This window comes from Cheilinus undulatus, linkage group 4 (assembly GCF_018320785.1).
Source record: "Cheilinus undulatus linkage group 4, ASM1832078v1, whole genome shotgun sequence".
NCBI classification, from domain to species: domain Eukaryota; kingdom Metazoa; phylum Chordata; class Actinopteri; order Labriformes; family Labridae; genus Cheilinus; species Cheilinus undulatus.
The window spans coordinates 8,273,716-8,288,304 of record NC_054868.1 but is presented as its reverse complement, the minus strand read 5'-3'; the positions used below and the strand labels follow the sequence as shown (position 1 = coordinate 8,288,304).

At 42.7% G+C, this 14,589-nt stretch overlaps 1 protein-coding gene across 1 annotated transcript in view; it reads left to right on the top strand.

Moving 5' to 3' along the window:
- Positions 1–12,639: 12,639 nt before the first annotated feature.
- The window catches only part of sorcs3 (sortilin related VPS10 domain containing receptor 3), a 463,686-nt gene continuing 461,736 nt past the window's right edge, over positions 12,640–14,589 (top strand). The window contains exon 1 of the mRNA XM_041785632.1: positions 12,640–13,485. Coding sequence (XP_041641566.1) covers positions 12,808–13,485 — 678 coding nt within the window. The 5' untranslated portion in view covers positions 12,640–12,807. The remainder of the gene's footprint in view (positions 13,486–14,589) is intronic.

The following is a 14,589-nucleotide window of genomic DNA, read 5'->3' as shown; positions in this document are numbered from 1 at the left end:
AATAGGAAAATCCTGGAGGATTATTCCTCCTATGTGTAAGAGAACTACGGCTTAGGAGAAGATTTATTTTCCAGTCAGGCAATGACTTAACCTGGCATGCGTTTCACACATCCATCTGGTTAACCTCTCAAAGACAGCGTTTTGGAAAGGGCAGAGCCTTTGAAAAAAAAACTTGGAGGGTGATTGGATGAATGTTCTGTCTGTCGTATCTTTACAGGCCAATCAGAGCAACAAAACATGTGACATTTCCACCAGCAAGCTGCGCCCCTACTGAAGGAGTAAGCTCCATAGAGAACTGCATATTGCGGACCATGGCGACTGTAGACATGTCAGTACACAACTTTTGTCATTTTTGAAAAGAAATCAACTTACTGCTGTTCTTTGTTCTTCTTTAAACGAAGAAATGGCATTAAATTAAGAAAAAAATGGCGCTTTAGCAGCATCCTTGCTAATGTCTTCCACCATAATTGCACTGGCCTCTTCTCACTGCTTGCTTACATCACAACTCCCCATGCCCAAAAGTACTGCCCCTCATCGCTGATTGGTCCTGTCACTTTATAGACGGGCAAAATGGTTCTGATGGGAGCTTTGCAAGATGGATTCGCCAGTGAGAAACATGGAAATGTGCAAATACATCTGCTTTGCAAGATTATCAATGACTTGAAAACACAGTGAAAGCTACACAGAAATGGTATAAAAATGATAATGTTAATGTTCTGGGGTGGCCGAGTCAAAGCCCAGATCTCTGTCCAGTAGGGAATCTATAGCCTGGCACTGATTGAACAGTGTAACTGTAGTGTCCAGATGTGCAAGCCTGACTGAGGCCTATCCACACAGACTCAGTGCTGTGATTGCAGCCAAAGGTGAGGCTGCTAAATACTGACTTGAAGAGGGTGAATATTTATGCAGTCACACATCATATATTTCTCATTTTTATCTAACTTGTAGATATCTGTTTCCAATTTAACATTTTACTTTTGTTTTTCTTTTGTCAAAAAAGTCTAATTAAATTGATCAAAAGTTTATCGTATGTAATAAAAAGTTAAGGAGAATGGGCTTCCTTATACTCAACTTTTTTAGCTCTGCCTTTAGTTGCTGATACACTATATTGCCAAAAGTATTTGCTCACCTGCTTTGACTCATATGAACTTAAGTGACATCCCATTCTTAATCCATAGGGTTTAATATGACGTCAGTCCACTCTTTGCAGCTTTAACAGCTTCAACTCTTCTGAGACGGCTTTCCACAAGGTTTAGGAGTGTGTTTGTGGGAATTTTTGACCATTGTTTCAGAGGTGCATTTGTCAGGTCACACACTGATGTTGGACAAGAAGACCTGGCTCTCAGTCTCCGCTCTAATTCATCCCAAAGATGTTCTACTGGGTTGAGGTCAGGACTCTGTGCAGGCCAATCAAGTTCATCCACACCAAACTCTCTCATCCATGTCTTTATGGACCTTGCTTTGTGCACTGGTGCACAGTTATGTTGGAACAGAAATGGGCCATCCCCAAACTGTTCCCACAAAGTTGGGAGCATGGAATTGTCCAAAATCTCTTTGTATGCTGAAGCATTCAGAGTTCCTTTCACTGGAACTAAGGGGCCAAGCCCAGCTCCTGGAAAACAAGCCCACACCATAATCCCCCCTCCACCAAACTTTACAATTGGCACAATGCAGTCAGACAAGTACTGTTCTCCTGGCAACCGCCAAACCCAGACTCGTCCATCAGATTGCCAGATGGAGAAGCATGATTCATCACTCCAGAGAACGCGTCTCCACTGCTCTAGAGTCCAGTGGCGGCGTGCTTTACACCACTGCATCTGATGCTTTGCATTGCACTTGGTGATCTATGGCTTGGATGCAGCTGCTTGGCAATGCAAATCTATTCCATGAGGCTCTCTATGCACTGTTCGTGAGCCAATCTGAAGGTCACATGAAGTTTTGAGGTCTGTAGCGATTGACTCTGCAGAAAGTTGGGGACCTCTGTGCATTATGTGCCTCAGCATCTGCTGACCCCGCTCCGTCATTTTACGTGGCCTGCCACTTCATGGCTGAGCTGCTGTCATTCCCAATCGCTTCCACTTTGTTATAATACTACTGAAAGTTGACTGTGGAATATTTAGGAGCGAGGAAATTTTACGACTGGACTTGTTGCACAGGTGACATCCTATCACAGTACCACACTGGAATTCACTGAGCTCCTGAGAGCGACCCATTCTTTCACAAATGTTTGTAGAAACAGTCTGCGTGCCTAGGTGCTTGATTTTATACACCATGGCAATGATTGTAACACCTGATTTCAATTATTTAGATGGTTGAGTGAATACTTTTGGCAATATAGTGTATCTTACAGGTTGAGGTTTACGGCTTACACTGAGGCGGCGGAAAATGTATCTGAGGGGGCTAGGCTCTAGCATGGCCCCTTGTGGTGCTGGGCCCACTATAACCTGATAACAACAGAAGCATTTGAGGTCTCTCATGAGCTGCAAACCAGCAAACAAATAATTTAGCTGACTGTTCTTTTACAAGCTACACCATTCAGAGGAATAGTGAAGTTATCATTTCAGCTAGCAAAGCAGAACAACATAATGACACTGAATTACACAAATCAATATCAAAGAAATGTGAAAAAAATTATGAGTGTGATAAGTCTGCAGGGGTCCTTGGAGAGGGCACTCATATTACACAAAGTCCAATAAGCTCCCAAGAATATATCAAAAAGAGAATTTAACACAGCCAAAGTAGTAGATAAATAACAGCAACTGCTAGCAAGTAGGCTCATTAACGCTGCAGCACAGTTAACCCCTGATCACTGGGTAAAATGTGTTTGCCTGCTCCTCTTAACAAAGAGGAATTGCTTCACTAATGCAGCTCCAATTTCCTCCAAGTAATATTTTTACATATGAAGCAATCTCTGGTTGCTCTGATGCATGAGTTAGAAACTCACAAAACCGTCCTTTTCACACTGATATGACTGCTAATTTGTTGAAATTCAGACGCCGTCCCTGAGTGTTCCCTGACGGCCAATTTGTGGGCCGTCAGGTTGATGGACAAGGGCACAACACACTGGATCATTAATGAGTAACCCTGCTGCACTGAAGGAAACACACCCAGACACTCATACAAGCTTACTCGTTTTGGTACACTCATGATACATTCACACACGCATGCTCTGATGTTTCCTTCTTTTATATCACCTTCCTATCTGTACTTTGATGCTCAGAGCACAGCACCACCATGTACCAGCATCCCCTCTCCCTCTCTTTCTCCCTCTCTCTATCCTCCTATCATGCCTCTAGGCGCTGCTTTATTTCCCCTCAGGAGTGGTGCAACTCACTGCCAATTCTTCCCAATCCATCAGTGGATGCTCAAATTCCACCCCCACTCCCACCCCCAGAAACTCAACGTGCTCTGATGCTTTCTGTTTTTTTCCACGCCATGAGTGACCGGATCTTCTCGCCATGTAGGATCTGCCCCTGATTCTTCCCCATTCTTCATATTGTCTAGATTTTTGTGTTCCCTGTGAATAGATCACAGACAGCAGCCACATATTTAATATAAATGCTTTGTGCTGCTTACTTGCGATGGACCAATTATTCTTTGCCAGCGGCTGCGAGTTGAGTCACCTAAGCTCACCTCGATATGGTGTAACCACCCCCTGTAACGTTGTCGCTGGGCTAGACGAGTAGAGACAAGACACACAGCTCAGCTCTGCCCAGCTCCCTGGCTCACTTCTTTAAGACTGAGAACTGTGCTGCATATGGTGTATTTATGAAACAGGAGGGCTGTCTGTATTTATGCATTTAATCACAATGCGATTTAAGTCCATGATTAGTGCATACTTTTTTAAAACTGCAAACTGCATGGTTTATTGTCTGTTTAAGTGCACTTTGGTCAAGCTATTGCTTGACTTTCTGCAGCCACTTTTGCAGCTTACAGCCTCTGTTCTTCTTGGAAGGCTCTCCACAAGATTTCAGAGTGTTTCTATGGGAATTTATGCTCATTTGTCCTGAAAAGCAATTATGGGATCAGGCACTGATGTGGCTTGTGACCTCCATTCCAGTTCATCCAAAAGGTGCTTGATAGAGTTGAGGTCAGGATTCTGTGTGATCCAATCAAGTTCCTCCACACTAAACTCATCAAACTATGTCTTTATAGTTCTGGCTTTGTGCACCTCGGCACATTCATATTTGAATATAAAAGGGTCTTCCCCAAACTGTTGCCACAAAGTTAGAAGCCTAGCATTGTCCAAAATGTCTTGGTATGCTGAAGCATTAAGATGGCCCTTGCTGGAACCCAAACCCTGAGACATTACTCCTCTTCGACCAAACTTAACCTGCAATTTCCACAGTGGACGACTGCGCCATGCACCGAAGCACCGCAGGTTTGCTCTGACTGAAGGAGAGCGACCTCGCCCACTGGAAGTGAGTCTAGTGCGCTGCGCCACGGCGCGCAGCCCGGATCAGTGGGCAGAGCTTATGGAAGAACTGCGAGGAATAGTATGTCAAGAGTGGACTATCTTACCTTTTGGGGTTAATTTATCATCCTTTTCGGTATATTATTGCTTCTGCCATTGAGTGAGTATATTAGGAAGTTAAAGGTTAATGTTTGCTTAAAGGATCTGTGGTTTTATGTAAAAATTCTTTGGTTAAATGTCCTCAAAAGTTAACTTTTCCTTGTCAATGGCATCATTGTAGCTCTGTGACCACTGACCTCTCGGTGACCCTTTGCACTTACTGCAGGATGAGATGTAATGTTAAAATAGTGATGATTTGCGACCAGGAGTGTGTGTATTGTGTTGTATTTTGAAGACCGGATATTCAACGCCCCAAGTGGAGGAGTTCAAGTATCTTGGGGTCTTGTTCACGAGTGAGGGAAGAATGAGGCGGGAGATTGACAGGCGGATCGGTGAGGCGTCTGCAGTGATGCGGTCTCTGCATCGGTCTGTTGTGGTGAAGAAAGAGCTGAGTCAAAAGGCAAAGTTCTCGATTTACCAGTCGATCTACGTTCCTACCCTCACCTATGGTCATGAGCTGTGGGTTGTGACTGAGAAGCTCGGCCATCCTGGAGAGACTCGGAGTAGAGCCACTGCTCCTCCGCGTTGAGAGGAGCCAGATGAGGTGGCTCGGGCATCTGTTCTGGATGCCTCCTGGACACCTCCATGTTGAAGTGTTCTGGGCAAGTCCCACTGGGAGGAGGCCCCGGGGAAGACCTAGGACACGCTGGAGAGACTATGTTGCTTGGCTGGCCTGGGAACGCCTTGGGATCCCTGGTGAAGAGCTGGACGAAGTGGCTGGGGAGAGGGAAGTCTGGGCTTCCCTGCTTAGGCTGCAGCCCCCTCGACCCGATCTCGGATAAGAGGAAGAAGATGGATGGATGGATGGATGGATGGATGGATGGATGGATATTCAAAGCTTGAGACTTCCTTTTTGGTGCTTTCTGATCGACCGGTCTTGACGCGGTTTGGCAGTGGCCGGTGCTGAAGATAGACCTGCAGCGTATCTCGAACGAAAAGGAGCGAAGTGGTGCTCCAGGGACGCGCCACTGGGGGACTAGAGCACTGGCTGTGGAAATGCTCTGATAGACCAGAGACAGAGCGATTTGCCCCGCAGTGCCATTCGCCGGCGGATCGTGGAAATTGGAGGTCACAGTTGGCACAATGCAGTCAGGCAGGTAATGCTGTCCCGGCAACTGCTGAACATAGACTCGCCTATCTGACTGCCAAACGATGGAGCGTGACTTGTCACTCCATAGAACAGGTTTCCACTGCTCCAAGCTGTTTTTAAAATCACATCTCTAATGTTATTGACCTGGTAGGATTTAACACAGTGCATGCATGAAAACAGACAGACTCCTTCTATATAATATGCCAAAAATTGATATTATGATTATTTTTTCATATCTCAAGGGGAAACCTTCACCTCAAGAGACTGTGTACTTGAGCAACAATGAAGAGTAAGTGTTTAACAATCTGTTAGATTGATTTGTGGAACAGTCGGAACATGGAGCTCGAACACAAAAACTGGGTCTGTTCAAGAAATTGTAGAAAATAATATTTTTAGTGCATGGAGAGAAGAGGAGAGATCATGAGGGCTGCTTAACAGATTCATTTGTATATTTAGTTTCTGTTGCACATAGATTTTTTTTTTTGAAGGGTAATGTCAGGGATACTCAAACAACATTTTAATTGATGCTTTTTATTCGCTTTCTTTCCATTAAAGTAGTATGTGAAACTTCTTTGTAACACTGAAGCTGTTTCCCTTGTTTAAAAAGTACTATACAAATACGTTATTGGTAATTATCCATTCATTTAAGGGGAAATGAAGGTTTTATCATAGTTCAAGGGAGAATAATCTACACTTTTGTGTAAAATGTTCCCAAACCAGCTTTTCAGGTAACAGTTGGGAGATTAGACAAGCAATACAGAGTGATTAGTGGCATTAGTTGATTTCAAATAGTTCTTCAAAATAAGATATCATTGAACACATTTTATAAACATATTGTCGAGTTCCTTATTTCAAAGGCAAGCAGGATTTCACTTGGCATGCTGGGCTGAGGGCTGCACAGTGGAGCAGGGATTAGTGCTGTTGCCTCACAGCAAGAAAGTTCCTGGTTCACTTTCTGGTCAGAACCTTTCTGTGCGGAGTTTACATGTTCTCCCCGTGCATGCAGGGGTTCTCTAAGGGTACTCCAGCTTCCTCCCACCACCAAAGACCTGCTCTTTAGCTTAATTGGTGACCCTTAATTAGGTCTGAGTGTGACTGGTTGTCAGCCCTGTGATTAGCTGGTGACCAGTCCAGGGTGTACCCTGCCTCTCACTCAATGACAGCTGTGATAGGCTCCAGCCCCCCCACGACCCCAAACAGGATGAGCGGTATAGAAAATGGATGGATGGATGTTTTGCTTACAAAAGCAAAACATCACACTACATGCACACTACAAGGCTGGTAGCCACTTATTCTTAAATATGCATAAAGGTTTTCTTTCACAAGGTTGGTCATTTTCTTCACATTAGAAGCCTTTTAAGCACACTCCAAATCACCCAAAATTATTTCGCATAGATGGGACAGCATAAGTACAACCTCATTCCAAACATAAAAACATAATTGCTGTCAGTGCTGAGTCAGCATTTACAGCATAATGTTCTCCTCAGTCATTTTTTTTTCTTCCCACTCCCACTTTTGCGGCTCGTTTTTTTCAAAGCATTCAAACATCAAAATATTCAGCCAAACTAGGACATTATTGGAATGACATGTCACTCAAACTTTCAGAGATATTCAGCCACTTTCAATACACATACATACAAATGCATCAAAGCAAAGGCAATCTTGTCCTGATTGTATAAAACCAGTGACTTAATCAATAGAAAGGACCCTTTGGACAGGAGTCAGGCAACTGTCACAGAAAAACAGTTGCCAGACATCTCAGGAGGACATCAGGAAATGGGCCCAATAAAAATTACCACCATGGCCCCATTTCACACACTAGCAACATGAAATTAACATGTTTGCTTCGTCAGTGCCTTGTGATGCTCACAGTGTAATCACTTTGATGATAGCAGTTACAGCCTCAGCACACTGACAGGAGTTTTGACAGGGTGTCCTCAAGTAAAATGCCTTTTAAATCAGCCTAGTAGCCCTCAATGCATTTTGCAATAGTAGGCAATGACCAGCGAGCGTTTGACACCGCCCACTGTTGAGCGTTGGGTATAGCCCACTTTCAAGCTGTCGTCCAATCAGATGTTTGGCCTACATCATTACGTCATCATCACCTTTGACCAACATCAGCACGTCTGCTTTCAAGAAACAGGAAGTAAACCGTTGGCTACAAAAATGATTCTGAACGGTGAATGGAAAATACTTGTTTAAATAAAACATTTGGATAGATGTTTTTTTTGTTTGTTTGTTTGTTTGTTTGTTTGTTTTGTGTTTTTAGGTATATATGGATAAAATTCATGTTTTAGTTGCTATCATCTCCCCATTTGGCATCAACATGTTTCACATTCAAACATGCATTTTCTTTGTTTCTAATCATTGTTTTCACTTCAGGATAACTAGCAGGCTAACCAGCTAGCGCCATGAGACGTCTGTAACAAATGAACAAAAACATTTACTGAAGTTATTTATCTTCAAAAATCTATTACGACGTAGTTTATAATGCATAAAGTGTAACACACAGAAAGATTAATTTGATTTTTAATATTCAAATAATTAAAACATATTTTTTATCACGTAAAATTCATCTGTCAATCTATTCCACTAATATTGTTGTTAAGCCTTCAGTTATGATGATTTTTGTCAGATACTCATTGTTAGCACGTCTAAGTATTGTTTTATTGGTGGGTCACAAACAAGCTTTTCAGTGCCTTTTTCCTCCTACCCCACAGGTTTCATAGGGAGGGTAAGGCAGTGTTGAGTGGGCGATGCTCAATGTTGAGCATTGCCCACATTGGGCTCCACCCCCCTATTGCACACTGCAGTGAGGGGCTTCTCAAATCAGCTGAGTCTTCCAGCAGTTAGGATCCATCAGCAGCTGTGAGAGATGAGCTAGAAAGTGCTCAATAACATCCAGACATAAACAGTGTAGTTTCAAATCCTTCATGCACATTCAACGACATTCAACATGTGTAGCACAAGCCCTTCAACAATATGTCCAACTTGTTTCATGGATTATACTCTTCAACTTTTCTAGAACATTTTTCAGATCATTTGCTCTCTTTTCTTAATTGCAGCATTCGTAGCTGGGTATTAACCGTTCAGCATGCAGCATTCACATCTCAGTTGCCTCAGTAATTGCATTCTTAGGTTTTTAAAATAATTTTTCCACTGATTTTCCATTTTTTACATAAATACATAATGAAAGATACATTAAAAAAAATCTAGCAGTTTTATTAGCTCTGAATTATTTATGATCTTTGGGTGAAAATGTCATTTTTATCATCGGATGAATCACAGGGTCTGGTTAAAAGCTTGTACCACCCACATGTGTGATATCACACCGTTTAGGGGAAGCAATCTCAGTCCATTCTAAAGCTTTAGCTCTGGGAACAAAAACAGTCAGGTGGAAAAAAAAAAACTTGTTTAAGTGTTTTTTTTTTTTTAAAGTTGTATGTGTCAATCACCCTAAATTCACTTTTTTTTGTTGAAAATGAAAGATGGGGTTCAATAGAATAAGTGTAAACTGAATCCTCATGAACATGTTCTCTTTGCTTTGTAATGGAAGATGATATTGCTGCCTTAAGCCCCATTCTACTTGCAACAACAAAAAAAATCCTATATTTTATGAATTGAAATTTCATCATCAATTATTTTATTTTCTAAATAACAGGCTCTAATGCATGCCCACATGCCAGAATTGGGATTCAGTCCTGGAACCAGTGCATTGATGATTGTGGCCTCATTAGATTAGCGGCTGCTCTGTCCCATCAGTGAAATCCATGCCCATTTAGGTCAAATTTAGTTTAAGGTATATCATGTTTATGCAGATAGATTTAATTTTTGCCCTTTTCAAAAGTTGGAAAACATCACATTTGTTGAGATGACTTCAACACACACTATTAAGTTGTCACAATATTTACACACGCTTTGAGTTAAACTGTGAACTAGAGAAGCAACGCACAAAAAGATGATTATTCGCTCACTATGAAATAGTCAGTGATATCTTAAGATCATTAATATGTAAAAGCCAAACTTGAAAAGGTTGTAATGATGTAAACGTTACATGTCCAGTTCTCTGAAGTGTGCAGGTAAAAATTACGGCTGACCCCTCTTACCCCAGACTTTTTAAGGGCCCTTCCCTCTGGCTGAGGTCCATCGGGACCAAACCCACCCACTATGAGAGCGGTTCTTTCTGCTGTCATCCTCATGAACAGTACTCCGGCCCTCCCCATACAGACTCTTATTGATCTGATCTCTTTGAAAGTCTGTGGGAAGGGCCTACAACCAGCAGACGGAAGAATGCATGTTTACAGACTTTGTGTGTCACATTAATACACAGCTGACTTTATCTCTACTGTTTATAGCTGCACACTGCACACCTTTAGAAACATGCACTACACAGCGTTCCAAATTATTATGCAAACAATATTTTTCTCTGATTTTCCTAAAAAGTCGATGCAAATTACAGTTAGAATATTTTTCAAGTTGTCAGCGGTTAGAACATAATTCAAGGCACAGTTCTTCTTTTTGTACCAGGGAACAAAGTGGTCAGTCAGAAACTCTATATACTTTGATGAGGTCATTTTCACACCTTCAGGGACCCTAAAGGGGCCTACCAGCTCTCTCCCCATGATTCTGGGCCAAAAAAATGACTCTGCCTCCTCCTTGCTGATGTCATAGCCTTGTTGGGACATGGTGGCCATCCACTACTCCTCCATCTGGACCATCCAGGGTTATAGGGCACTCATCAGTAAACAAGACTGCTTGAAAATGAGCCTTCATGTATTTCTGGGCCCACTGCAACTGTTTCTGCTTGTGGGCACTGGTTAGAGGTGACTGAAAAGTAGGCTTATGCAAGACTGCAAGCCTCTGGAGGATCATACACCTTGAAGTTGGTGGGACTCCAAAGGCACCAGCAGCTTCAAATACTTGTTTGTTGCTTTGTAATGACATTTTAGCATCTGCTCTCTTAATCCAATGTATTTGTCCGTCAGAAACCTTCCCATTATGCCTTTATCTGCACGAAGCCATCTGTGCTCTGAATCAGCCACAAATGTCTTCTATGTTAACATGTAAATTTCAGTAAATATGACCTCCTAATGCTGCAAATTCAATGAATGACCATTTTCAGTTCTTTACAACCTATAAAATCTTTTAAAACTCTGTTTTGCATAATAATGTGGAACAGTGCATTTTGAGGTTTTTATTAAAAAAAACAAACAAAAAACAAACAAAAAAAAAAACAGTTATCATTATGAAGTTTGTTCAGAAACATCTGAATTATGCTCCAATGGCTGGTGACTTTAAAAATATTCTGACTGTCTTTTGCATTAATATTTATGGAAAATAAGAGAAAAATGTCATTTGCATAATAATGAGGAGCGCGGTGTGTGCCATCTTTTGCAACAATGGCTGTCAGTGACCCACTGAACCAGTAGTTGATATTTCATTAATGTCAGTGTGCCATCCAGTACCCATAGACATTGATAACATTAACATCGCCCCCTATGTAACTGAGACAGCAACCTCACTTGTGGTGCATTTTATTTATTTATTTTGTTTAACCTTTATTTAACCAGGAGAAAACCTCTTTGAGATGAAAAATATCTTTTTTTCAAGAGTGTCATGGCCAAGACAGCAGCAGCAAAAAGAGTGCATAAAGGTTTAGTGCCCAAAGGCATTCTGGGAAAACTGCAGATTTGTCATAACTCAAATAATTTGAGTAACAAGAAAAATACTTAACTTGTTTGAGTCATTTAAAACTAAAATGAGTTCTATCAGCTCATAAAAATAGAGCTGAAATAGCTGTTTTGGATTTTTAAGTAAACACAACTTTTACCCCCTTTTTTACTTAATTTGTTTAAATCAAGTAAACTAAAGTAAATTGAGCCCTTTAGCTTTTATGGCCAAGAAGTACAAGTTACTTGTTTATATTAAGTATTTAGAACAGGTTATGAAAAACGGAGTTAATTCAACTCAATGTTTCTGAGTAAAACGGATGTTGTTCTGTACAGTGTCAAAGCTCAGTCAGGGTAGCGGTTGTCGGGGTGCTGGAATCAGAGCAGAATTCTTTTTTGGCCATGTGTCTGAAGATAAGAGTGGGGTCCCCCTCTCAATGAATGGCAGCATACGATGGGAAAGCCAGTCTTCTCTGTCTTTTCCTGAGCTGGGTCTTCCTCAACTTCAGTTTGGAGAATGAAGATCAATCTACTCAGGGCAGCTGTCACTGGGGATGTGACATACGGTATCTAGAGGAGATTGCAGGGTATGGAGAGGCACGTTATCACATTGTGCCCAATGACAGGGTATCCTGGAGAGCACTTTATCATGTTTTGTCCAGTAGAAGGGATCCCTAGAAAACACTTAATCACATGCTATCTGCTAAGAGGGCACCCTAGAGGGCACTTTATAACTTATTTCCCACCCTGGAGGACACTTCATCACATCTGATGTGACATAGGAGCATCTAAGAGGGCACTTTGGTGCGTTTTTTCAAACATTAGAGCACCAAGAGGGGCGTTCCTCCTCCCTGCAACCCTCTCTACAAGTGGTGCATTTGCAGATGTAATGCTAATTGGTGTACTCCCCGCTCTGCTACGTCAGTATCTGACATATTTCAACATCACAGCATGAAAATGAATTAAAAAGACAAATAAACACAGACAAATGACACTGCTAAATCTCTTTTGCTTATGTCACTAAAGCTTTTTTTTCCTCTCTTCGCTTCTTTGTAAACCTAAAAGAACCTTATTCTATTATATTTGTCGGAAACTGCGGTTAAAAAGTGGAGTTTCCGTGGGGGAACCTGTTTTGCGTGGCTAAATTTTCACCACTTCTCGAATAGGAGCATGCTCAGCACCACGGACAGCTCCTCTCTCTCTCTCTCTCTCTCTCTCTCTCTCTCTCTCTAACTGTCTCTTCCGGGCGCACACTCGGCAGCTGGCTGCTATACAGCTCCTCCCTCCTGTGTGGTGGCTTTCCCGACCAAAGATCCTTGGACGTGAACAGTTTTGCTGAGGAGCACTTTTCTTCCCCCCCAAACAAGCAGACGGACTAAAAAGGCGTCAGTTATTCCGTATCGACCTGAGAGAAAGGAGTTAAGGTATCGGATAAGGTCTCCAACGGCACTTCACCCCCCAAATCTCTGTCAGCGATGGAGACTTGGGCTGGCATCTACCCAGGCTTGCACTTATCTCTGGGTATCTGGCTGATGATAGCCGCTCATACCCTACAAAATGCCAAGGCGGAGATAACGTGCGCATCTTGCCCGTCGCCACTTCAACTCAAACTGGAGGAATTACAGCTGGGGATGCGCTCTGACCCGACAGACGAGCCGGGCATCCTAAAAAACGTCCAAGTAGAGTTTAGGGAACTCGGGGTAACCGACCATAATGATGGAGTTGAGAGCGACGATGAGAAAGGCGTTTCTGGCGAGGATGCCTCCCGCTTCTATCAGCATGTCAGTTTGGATAGAGTTGGTGCGAAGGAGGACGCGCGGGGCTCCATGGAAGAAAGTCACGGAGGCAGTAATGAGGCAGTAAAGCCCGGTAAGGGTGAGGATGTTGCGCTCCGGAGAGCAAAAAGAAGCGGTCCTGAGTTTGCTGAGTTAAGCGCGAACGGATGGAGCGGCGTGGATGCGGGCGCAACGGAGGATCGGGGCTCGCTGTTGGACGGACTCAACAAGGGCAGGTCCGAGTTCAGATGGAACAGGGACGAAGGGAGAGGGAATAACAGGCAGGATGAGCCCAAGCTCAGCAGCAGCACTTTCGCTCTGACGGGGGACTCTGCCCATAACCACGCGGTGGTCCACTGGACAGGGCAGAACAGCAGCGTAAGTAAACATCAATGTTATCATTCCCCCTTCTCTGCAACCGGTTTTCCTCACACAAGTCAACGTTTGACACGAACTCTTCCCTGAGAGTGGCGTGTTTTAGCGTCTGGATGAACAAACTCCGTGACGCACAGAGCGCAGACTCTGCTCTGTCGTGCCGCTGAGTTGAGGTTCACTGTTAACAGGTGCACTGGAGGCTACAGATGCGCACCGACGCACACTGTTCCCTAAATGCCAGACATGTGCATGTGCAGGGACTGTGACTCGTATCTTCGACCTTTGACTTCCACAGAAATTACGCACGAAGCCCCCCTCTCTGTTACAGCTTCCCTTTAAATGTTTCTGCTCTCATCTTCTTTGGAATCCTTCTCTGCGTGCTCTGACAGTCGTAAATTCCGAGTAAAATTTTTGGTTTATCCAATTCATAGCCTTGGTTTGAAAATATTAATGTTATATTTGAGATTCGCTGCATGATTCATTCCTCCCCAATGATGTTAGGGGTTTTCATCCAAACTAATTGATTGGGGAAGGAGGGACTCATGAATTATTGCTCATTCTCCAATAAGCCCTTAAATTCTTTAGATTAAGAATTTCTTCTCTGTTAAAAAATCCAAAGCTTCCCCTGATTTTTTAGTTTAACTGAACTGAGCACAGTGGATGGATTAGGGCTGGGCGACATGGACCTAAAATCAAATCTCTATATGTAAGCTGAATGGTGATACAAGATGCATATCATTATTTTTCCTGTAAAAATTAATAGCAACAGTCACATCTAAGTCAAATCCATGTGAACCACATGTCACACTGATGGTTTTATTAACAACCAGCCAAAATGTCAGCATGTATTTGGGAAATTGACCCCCAAAAAGTGACAAAATAACAGGCATAACAATGATTCAATCTTGATGCATTCCCCACCCCTCTATAATTTCAGTTAATTGACTATTTAGCACACTTGCTATGTATTACAGCAGTGAGATTATTGTAAAGGATTTTGTGTTAGCCCTGGATGCATTACTGCAGACTCTCCAAAGGGGGTGGGGGGTTCAGCATTTGTATTTTTGCATCATTTCTAAGCGGGAGATCCTGCCTTCTTAAAACCGT